Below are 10,687 nucleotides of genomic sequence, written 5' to 3' on the forward strand. Positions count from 1 at the left end.
ATGTTTCAGTTGCAGCCCACCTGAAAATTTTCATCACAGATGCCCGCCCACAGATGCACAGATACAGATACAGATACAGATGCGCCCAGATACTGGCTACTGGCAGAGATACTAGCAGAGTGCCTGCCCCCCCAACCCTGCCAACATGCCACTTGTTGCCAGCATTTGTTTAGTATATTTGGCCTGTTTCCGCCCATTCGTTTCGCTAGGGTATAGATCGAAATCTATATGTAGGGATATATAGTATATAGGTGGGATGGTAGGATGGTAGGATGGGTGAGAGGCAGAGGCTTTTCCGCGAACGCTAACGCGAAAGCGACGAAAAAATTCTTTAACATAACGTGTAGCAGCACTTTGGATCGTCAGTCTGTTTAGTCGAACCGCAGCATTCGCTCCTACGACGTCAGCTGCTCGGACTTTAGTTGAGATTTCAATTTGTTTCTTTCTCCCTAAGTAAGTTTTTTTTTTTTCTGTTTCTGCTCTACTGCTGCCGCTTCAACTCCTTCTACTACCTACTACTGCATCACAACAAAAGTGCCGATTCCAGAGCACCGAAAAGATACAAAAACTAAAAAAGAAAGAGTGTGTTTCCAAAATCATAAAACTATAAACTGAATCTGAATCTGAATCTGAAAAAGTTACAAAAAAATCGAATATTAAAAACAAAGCAACTCTAAAGAAACTGCAAAGAAAAAATAAATAAAAAGGATCCTTCGAGGATCACTTCTCATAAACGAACTAAATCCGACAAACAATTCTCCAACTATAAAGAATAAAAATTATATAATCCTGTTGCACCCTCCCCCCCATATTTTTTTGACAATTTTTTTCAAGTGAAAATCATCAACGAACATTATCGAATCAAAGTGAACTGATATCCGACAAAAAAAAGAAAAAACTCTCGAAAAACAATTTCATAATTTTTTTTTTGGCATTTATTTTTTTTGAATTTTTTTTATACGTTGATTGGCCCGATGAACAGAACCAGAAAAATGGCTAAAAATACAATTCGAAATGCTCCCAGGCTCTCTGAAAACATCAAAAGCTAATGCCACAAAATCAACAACAACAGCAGCAGCAACAACAACCAACTGCCAGACAGGAATATACCCATATAGATATATATATATATGTTCTCAACCGATTCGAAGTCGATCGAAAAGTGTTATATGATCTGAGAGAATATTTCTATTCGTATTTTTTTTTTTTCGGCTTTTTTGTTCGAATTTTAAAAATACATTTTTGTTTCGTGAGCGAAAAGTCTGTGTATCTGTATCTGTATCTGTGCCTTACCTTGGCAGATAGTCCAAGACTCGCACAGAAAAGCACAGATCCGTGAGATACAAGATACAAACTTTTATGTAGCAGTCGGCGCAGGCGCAGGCGCAGGCGCCATTTTCTCACATCTTTTAGAGAAGAGTCAGAGAGGGAGGGCGGGCCTCTGGCCGCCCACATCTGTCAGATACCCGATTGGGGTCTGGAGATTTTGGAATACGTATAGCCCACGTCCATGGGTCTAAAAATGGAAAGCTTTGGACGATTGAAACCAAAGTTGTGTAGGAAAATTCTAGAAAATAAATTCTTGGAGAGTAGAATAAAAGTCTAGAGGAAAATAAGATTTAATTATTAAAGATAGTACTTTTTAGAGAAAAAAGGTCTAAGCTGAACTTGAAATGGGGGAAAGGAATATTAATTGAAGTAAAAAGTAGAGTTTTTTTTTCTAGTTTAAATTATTTAAAAAGAAGTAGAAATAGTTCTAAAATATTTATTAGAAACAGACCAGTTAAAAACCACTTTATATTGATTTTTAAAAAATAAACTTGTTAGATTTTAAAAATGTAAAGTTTTAAAGTCTCAAAAAAATTAGAAAAATGCATTTTAGACAGGTATTCTTTTCCCAAAAAAATGTCAAAACTGCAGCAAAGTGACCCAATTATTTCAAAGCTAAAAATAAGTCTGGCAAAAAATGCATTTTATGAAAAAATGCAAAAATACGAAAAAAATTGTTTGGAAAAGTCAGAGAGAGAAATTATGAAATCATAGATATTTAAGATGTTTATGTAAAATATACACAATTTTTCTATGAATGGAATTTTATATTAAAAAAAGCTTCTCTTCGATTTATTCGAATTTAGTGCCAAGGTAAAAAAAATTACAAAATATTCAAATCAGAGAAAAAAGCTCGAAATGCTTTTCGCGAGTTTTCTCGCCGCTAGCTTTTCGGTTTTGGGAAATTTAATACTTTGCCCCAAAGTCTATTTTTAATATTAGAAGCATTGCGACTATAGTTCTCTCCCTCGCACGCACATCTCAAGACATTTATACATATATATATATATATATATATAAAGATATATGTGAACATATATAGAACAGAAAATTAAATAATTTTGGTGCGAATGGAATTTGTTTTTGTTGATTTTGTGTGAGATTGTGAAAGATTATGATGTGATGTGAGGACGAGACATTGTAGCCGGCTAAAAAAAGACAGGTCTCTCTCGCTACATATACCCGGGATATATTTCTCTTATGACAGCATAGTCGAACTAACACACAAGCACACTGGTTCTAAATTTAGAGTTATATATATATATATATATCAAGGCGATCAAAGGCATATAAAAAAGTTGGTTTGTTGCTGATGCCGATGTTACTTGTAGGACTGCTACAGTGAAGCCCGAAACTATACCGATCTCTTCTCCACATTGTTCTTGCAGGTTTTTCAACCCTAAACCGTAATCATGTCCGACGATGAAGAGTACACGTAAGTACAATCGATAACTTCGATAATTCCGATAAGTAATCTCAACTACAAAGTATCTTATGGATTTCAAAGTCATTTAAAGTGTAAATCTAGTGTTAATGGTTTAGAGTTCTAAAGTAAAGTTTGAAGGTTTCAAGAGAAGTATTCGATAACCCCGTTTACTAATTTCAATATTTTTTGACAATTTTTTTTGTCTACAAATTTTTAATGTCGTTTTTTAAAGGCAATATAAATGATTTAATTTTTTTTTTTTTTTTGAATTTAACACCACATTTTCACACTTACTTGTGGCACCTATTTTGACCTGTACTCCTTTTTATCTATTTCCACGCATTTCTACCCCCGGATAATCACAAAAAAAAAAAAAATATATATATATCTCCCACAACCCGTATCGAACCCTGAACCTGTACCTGATACCTGAAACCTGAATCAAATCATGACTCTGTTCGAACAACCGCTAATGTTGTCGTTTCGTTTCTTTTGAAATCAACTAATAACAATCAACAACAATTCAACCAACAACCACACGACAAATTCAACAACAATTTCAACAACAAATCACCTCTGCACCTGTGTGTACGTGTGTACCTGTGTTCTTGCACCTTTGCACTTTCACAAAAACAACAACAAAAAAAAAATATATATATATATAATATTTGAAAAAATATATAACACAAACACCGATTTAATTACGAATCCCAAAGCAGCTCCGAGGAGGAGGAGGTTGTCGAGGAGACCCGTGAGGAGACGTAAGTACATTTTTGTTGCCGATTTTTGTCAACATTTTTTGTTGGTTTTGGTGCAGCAGCCTCTTAAAAACTATTCGATTGGTGTTCACTTATGTCTCGATATTATGTCTCATTTTTTTTTTTCGCTGCACATAACTATAAATATTTTTGTCGTTGTCCTATTTTTTGATTTTCTCAAAAAACTCAAACCCTATTTTTTATGTTTTGTATTTTGTCCATTTGTCAAAATTCTTCTATATGTGTTGTATTTTTTCTATTTTCGTTGTCAATGTTTGCAAATCAACAAATCGAACAAAAAAAAAAATTATTATTATTTTTGATAATAATTCCAAATTTTGTATATTTGTGTACACTCCCCAAAAAAAAATATTTAAAAAAAAAAAAATTATATCCTGATACCAACCCAACAAATTTGTTTTGTGTATTCGTCTGTAAATAATTTTATTTGTTTATTAATTTTTACCATTATTATGATTTTATTTTCTGTTTTCTGTACATTTTTGTTATTTATTTTGGTTTTTGTTTTCAATGTGTTGTTGTGTATATGTCTGTAAAATCCGAAAAAGCAAATTAAAAAAAAATTTAAAGTATTAAAAAATCACAAATCAGTGTCCAATAATTGTACAAAATTTACTAATGGAACCTGAGACCCGCCCCCCATTCACCCCGCCCCCCAAAAAGCAACGAGTTCATAGTTCAGCCCCTCATCCAGTCCAGTCCTCCAGAAAACCGATACCGATACCCCCTAGTTCCAACAAAATTGGCAAATTGTGTATATAAAAGCTATATGTGTATTATACCCCCACGTCCACGTCCACGCCCACTTTCACCAACCAGCCCGATCGATCCACCCTCATTGGAACCTCTATATAGCTTTCCATATAATTATTATTGTGTATTTTTGTATTTGTGACCTGTCTTTTATCTATCTATCTGTCTATCTATCACATATCCCGAATCCCGACTCAAAGAACTTAAATTTCCAAAGCAGTACAAATTAAATCTCTAAATCTCTAAATTCTAAAAACAAAAAAAAAAAAACTTTTGACAAAAAGTTAACTCTTATATTCTGATTATCGCTGGCCTGGCTTTTAGCAAAATGTTTTTTGCTTTTAAGACTTGGAAATAATTGATACCAATTCTGTTTATCTCTCTCTTTCTCTCTTCCATCTCTTTTTGATCTCTTTCTTGTTACAGGAAGTAAGTAAAAAAGTGTGAGAAACCAATGAAAAGAAGAAAGAAAGATCTCTAAATTACCAGATTTCGAAATAGAATGTAATTCGTATTTGTTTCGAATCGAAAAAAAAAAATGAAAAAAAAAGCTGTACAAAAATATTCCTCCAGTGATCTAAACTATAAAAAAAATCAATTTTTTTTGTATATTTTTCTAAATTCAAACTCTGCATTACCCCAAAATTCTATGCTCGTTTGCCAATTATCCGACTCCGAATCCGAATTTTCGAATTTCTGCTCTGTTTCGAATTACTTTCCATGCATCAGAGAACCAGAACCAGAACCAGATCCAGATCCAGTTTCAGATCCAGAACCAGTTCCAGCTCCAGTACCAGATCCAGTTCCAGTTCCAGTTCATACTGTATAAAGAATCGTTGCTTGGAATTTCGTTGACATTATCTCGTTATTCTAGAAATTATATCAATTTTTTTTGAATTTTCTCTTCAAAACAACAACCAATTCGAAAACAAGAACAAAAAACAAAACAAACAACAAATACGTACTTACCACAAAATTAATTATTTTGTTAATCTATCCACTTATGCAAAAATATCTCTCTATATATATTCTCCATCTTATCTTCTTCTTTCATTTCGTTTACCAAAAAACAAAACAACAAACAAACCGAATTTTGCAAATGAATTTTTTAAACAACCAACTGTTTTTCTCTTTCTTTTCAACGTTGTTTTTTGCTTGACAAAAATGAAAAAACAAAACCACAAACAAAAACTATCACATTTTGTATGATCTTTCGAACCGAAAAAAAAAAAACACCCACAAACAAACAAACAAATAATATAAAAAATATATATAAAAAAATCATCGCGAATTTGTCAATTTTTGAAACACAAAACCAAAACCAAAAAATAATAAATTTATATATATATATATAAATATATATAATATCACCACCTCCATGTTTGTTGCCACCTCAATGCCTCACGTATAGAAAACCACCTCAGACACCAGCCGAGTAAGTCTATGTACAAAAAAACAAATGTGAACAACAAATGAAACCAGAATGCTAACCAAGACTAAACCCTTAGTGTTATGTTAAGTCGTCCCCCGTATTAATCCGCCTGTTTGTGCCCAGTATTGCCAGTATCTGAAATCAAAATTTAAGTAATATATCATTAGAAACAATTTCGAAAACAAAACCTAAAACCCAAATAAACAAAAAAAAAAAAAAGTGTAAACTGTACTCTCTGTAGCAAGCACTACTCAAAACTCAACATACTCACCACCACTCACCACGTCAGTGCCATATTTTTTTGGTGTGTTTCTATTTCCGTTTCCGTTTCAGTTTCCGTTTTAACTAGAGTAGAACTGCCATATTTGTAGAATGTAGAACTCTAATGCTTTCTCTCACAAAACAGCACTTTTGGTGGCTACTAATTGTAAAAAAAATATAAATTTACTTTTTGGTAATGATAATAAAATCGGAAAAATATTAATCCGAAATATAAAAAAAAAAAAATATAAACAGGCCAGGTCAAAATTTTGTAATTAATTTGAAAGCCTAGACATTAGAATCTAGTACTAGTCGCTATCTAAGGATATTTAAATACGTGAAAACTAATTGATTATTTTTTTCAATTCGATAAATCAGAGGAGAGGGCGACCCAGAGTTCATCAAGCGTCAGGACCAGAAGCGCTCCGACCTCGATGAGCAGCTGAAAGAATACATCAGCGAGTGGCGCAAACAAAGATCCAAGGAGGAGGATGAGCTGAAGAAACTGAAGGAGAAGCAGGCCAAGCGCAAGATCTCCCGCGCCGAGGAGGAGCAGAAGATGGCTCAGCGCAAGAAGGAGGAGGAGGAGCGCCGTGTCCGCGAGGCTGAGGAGAAGAAGCAGCGCGAAATCGAGGAGAAGCGCCAGCGCCTCGAGGAGGCCGAGAAGAAGCGCCAGGCCATGCTGCAGGCCATGAAGGATAAGGACAAGAAGGGCCCCAACTTCACCATTGCCAAGAAGGAGGCAGGCGTGGTAATTATATGAGATTCCATCAATGCAGCCTACTGATACGCCCATGTCTACTCCTCCTTCCCCCTCCACCCTTACCATTTGTCTCTTTCTCTCTCTCTCTCTCTCTCTTTCTTCCTTTTCGTTCTGTTTTCTTCCCAACCCCCATTTCCCATTTCCCATTTTCTTTTTTTCTTTTTTTTTTCTTTTGATTTTCTTTTCTTTGATTCCACATGAACACCTCACGTGTCCACCTTTATCCAACGCCACCATGCACCACCAACCATGTCATCGAAACACTCATCGATATTTAATCGTTCATCGATATAATCGAAAAAATTCATCGAATTCTAATCGTTTGTGTCTGCCTGTATACGCTTTAATGAACACAAAACAAACAAAAAACAAACACAACAATGTGAAACTGAAACAACAAAACAAATTTTCTGTTTTCTTTTTTCTTTTACACAATGCAACCAACAAACAAACAAACAAATAAACAACAAACACGCATGTCAAACACACAACAAAAACACGAACAACAAACAAACAAACAAACAAAACAACAAACAAATGCAACATTCTTGTCCGCTACCATGCGCTATTTTTTCTCTGTGTGTGTCTCTCTCTCTCTCTCACTGTTTGTCTCTCTCACCACTATTGTACCGCACGTACCAAATCTCAAATTTCAAAAATAAAAAAACAAAAACCAAATCCGATAACAACCGGATAAAAAATCGAATCGAATCGAACAAAATCACGATCGAAAAAATCGCCACATGAAAAAACCAAAAAAACAAAACAAAAAAAAAAAAAAAACAGCTGGGACTCTCGTCCGCCGCCATGGAACGCAACAAGACTAAGGAGCAACTGGAGGAAGAGAAGAAGATCTCGCTGTCGTTCCGCATCAAGCCCTTGGCCATCGAAGGATTCGGCGAGTCGAAGCTCCGCGAGAAGGCCCAGGAGTTGTGGGAGCTCATTGTCAAATTGGAAACTGAGAAGTATGACTTGGAAGAAAGGCAGAAACGTCAGGACTACGATGTAAGATAATCTCTCTCTAATCTCCTTATCCTTGTTATCGATAACTAATCAATATCCTTCCGATAACAATAGTTGAAAGAGTTGAAGGAAAGACAGAAGCAACAGCTCAGGCACAAAGCCTTGAAGAAGGGTCTCGACCCCGAAGCTTTGACTGGCAAATACCCGGTAAGTCCACAGAAGAACTCCACTACCTCCTGACTATATCACTAATTTATCCCTCTCATATATAGCCCAAGATTCAAGTCGCCTCCAAATATGAGCGACGTGTGGATACACGCTCATACGACGACAAGAAGAAGCTCTTCGAGGGTGTAAGTATTCCGTCTCCGTCTCCATTTTTGACTCTTATAGAGTTTGGGGTTACTTATCCGGGTTATATATATTTGAAACTCTCTCAATATTGTGTACATATATAGGGCTATAATACGGTCTATGCGGAAAACTTAGAAAAGACCTGGCAAGAAAGACAGGAAAGGTTCACTCAGCGCACAAAATGTAAGCGTCCGTAAGCCGATCGATCGGTTCCAGAGCTCCATGAGCTCCGATCCATGTCTGAGTGTTCTATCTTCTATCTATCTCTCTATCGTATCACCGTTTCTGTGTGTTTTTGTCATAAACTATGTTCTATGTATCACTTCCAATCAGTTCAAGTCATGTCAGAAGTCATAAAAGTACAGTCACGTCAAAGGGAAGTAATTTGAGGTTATCACAAAAAAGGTGAGGTTATGTCAGGGAAGTACAGTCACATCAAAAGGTTGATAGGCTTTGGTTATTAGTTGATAGCTTGGGTCTTCAGCAGCAGCCATTAAACATGCATCTAACCACTACTCTTTGTTTTTATCTCTTTCTATGTTTTATGTAAACTATATTTCATAATTGTACACAACTGTACTTAAATCATTAAATCGAAAATTACACCGCCACTAAAAACACACACACGAACAGGGCTGGGATGAGATCAGCAAGGATGTGAACGAGAAGATCTGGAACGAGAAGAAGGAGCAATACACCGGCCGTCAAAAATGTATGTACTTGTAGAATGGTATGGTAGTACTATGGGGGGGTACAGTTGATACCAAAACGTGATTCGTAATCCAAAATGGCGACAACAACACATAACAACAACATTCATTCAGACTTTGTTCATTGTCGTGCTGTGTGTTGTGTTTCACTGTTGACTTTGTTTCTTACTTAATAATTTAATTAAATATATAATAATTAATAATTTTAATATTTAATAGCCAAACTGCCAAAGTGGTTCGGCGAGCGACCAGGCAAGAAGGCCGGTGAGCCCGAGACACCCGAGGGCGAGGAGGACGCCAAGGCCGATGAGGACATCGTCGAGGATGATGAGGAGGTCGAGGAGGAGGTCGTCGAGGAGGAGGATGAGGAGGCTGAGGAGGATGAGGAAGAGGAGGAGGAGGAAGAGGAGGAGGAAGAGGAAGAGGAGGAGGAGGAAGAGGAGGAGGAGGAGGAGGAAGAGGAGGAGGAGGAATAAACCAATCCACACTGGTATATATCCATCCAATCCAACGCCCCTCTCGTCGTCTCGATACTTCCTTTACAACTTTTTCGTAAAAACAAACACTCTACATTTAAATACCAAAGCCAAACAATTTTAATAAACGTAAAAGAATGAACTAAATAGTTATGATCTTAGCTTATTCGCCCACCAACAAATATATACTTGCTACTACTATTCAAAATCTAAATCGAAACACCATCAACTTTTCACCAAACTTCTTCTTTTTTTTTTCTTCTTTTGTATCAAATGAACTTGTGGCAAACTGATCGATAACCCGATCGAGAAATGTAATGTTTCTTTCAAAATAAAACATCAAATCCAACACCAACCAAGTCAAAGCTACCAAAAAAATAACCAACCAACCAACAAAAAAAAAAAGAACGAATCAAGATATTAAAGTGTGTTATGGCATCTTACTTATGAAAAATTCCTTTTGTTTGTGTGCATGTTTCTCTCTGTGTATCGAACGGGCTTCTCAATCACCGTTGGCCTTTCAATCAGTTTGTTCTTAAATCAGGTTAGAAGTTTTGGATCAAATTACTCATACGCCTCGTTGCTCCAGGGTCTAGACTTAAATATTTCGACTGGTCTCTAGGTGTTAAATAGATCTTTATCTAGGAATATTTTAGAAAAACACGGCCAGAAATCCTTCTTAGCAATCTCTCATTGGCTCTCATTAAGCCTTACTTGAGAGCCCAAACTTTAAAAAGAAATATTTTAACTTATTTTAATCACTGAGAAGGAGCAGTGGTTGGAGAGCGTAGTAGAAGGCTTAAAAGACCAAGGAGGAGCTGCTACTTGCTGCCAATATTGCAAATCTCCCAAGAAATGTAACTATCACGGTCGTCGGGGAATATACAATTGGTTTAAAGTTTTAAATCAAATTATGCATACGCCTACTAGGCCTACTGCTGGTCATAACAGACACATTAACATTTAAGTGTGTCCTATAGCAGCGAAAGCAAATAGAGCAGGCTAAGCATTCACTAAGCAAAAACACTTGTCATGGTTAATTTAAATCAGGGATGCCCAGTCCCATTGCTCTCGTTCCTCCTTTGTTGTTGGATTGCTCTGTCATATGGGTAGAGCAAAATCATATACGTGTGCTGCTCCCAGTATAGGCAAGGCAAATTACAATAACAATTTTTCGTAGTTTAATAACACTTAAACAGTTTCAACACTTTTCTGGCATTTTGTTGTTGGATTGCCGAAAACTTTTCACTGCAAGAAATCACTTCTTGTTGAGGTTTTGGACAGAATGGTTGACTGTGGAACGATGCATTTTTTCTTTGTCGAAAATTTTCTTTGCGAGCAGCAATGTATTATATGTAATATAATAATAAGCGGAAACAAAAAAATTAATTTGGAAAGGCATTTTATTAAATGCTATGCTAAAGTATCTGCGTCACAAGCC

The 10,687-nt window shown here is 36.0% G+C and overlaps 1 protein-coding gene across 20 annotated transcripts; it reads left to right on the plus strand.

Moving 5' to 3' along the window:
• The first annotated feature begins 297 nt into the window (after positions 1-297).
• LOC6505037 (troponin T, skeletal muscle) lies at positions 298-9,689 on the plus strand. Of its 20 annotated transcripts, none has more exons than XM_014904777.3 (10): positions 298-453; positions 2,718-2,764; positions 3,472-3,516; positions 5,699-5,722; positions 6,359-6,731; positions 7,530-7,748; positions 7,821-7,913; positions 7,979-8,059; positions 8,165-8,243; positions 8,990-9,689. In XM_014904777.3, the coding sequence occupies exons 2-10, from the start codon at positions 2,742-2,744 to the stop codon at positions 9,244-9,246; spliced, it is 1,194 nt and encodes a 397-aa protein (XP_014760263.1). In that variant the 5' UTR covers positions 298-453; positions 2,718-2,741; the 3' UTR covers positions 9,247-9,689. The 20 variants fall into 20 exon arrangements, with proteins under 20 accessions (XP_014760263.1, XP_032307940.1, XP_032307934.1 ...); XM_032452049.2 differs by having other exon boundaries at positions 3,475-3,516; XM_014904776.3 differs by having other exon boundaries at positions 299-453; positions 6,359-6,728.
• Positions 9,690-10,687: the final 998 nt, after the last annotated feature.

The sequence above is a fragment of the Drosophila ananassae genome, chromosome XR (genome assembly GCF_017639315.1).
Source record: "Drosophila ananassae strain 14024-0371.13 chromosome XR, ASM1763931v2, whole genome shotgun sequence".
NCBI classification, from domain to species: domain Eukaryota; kingdom Metazoa; phylum Arthropoda; class Insecta; order Diptera; family Drosophilidae; genus Drosophila; species Drosophila ananassae.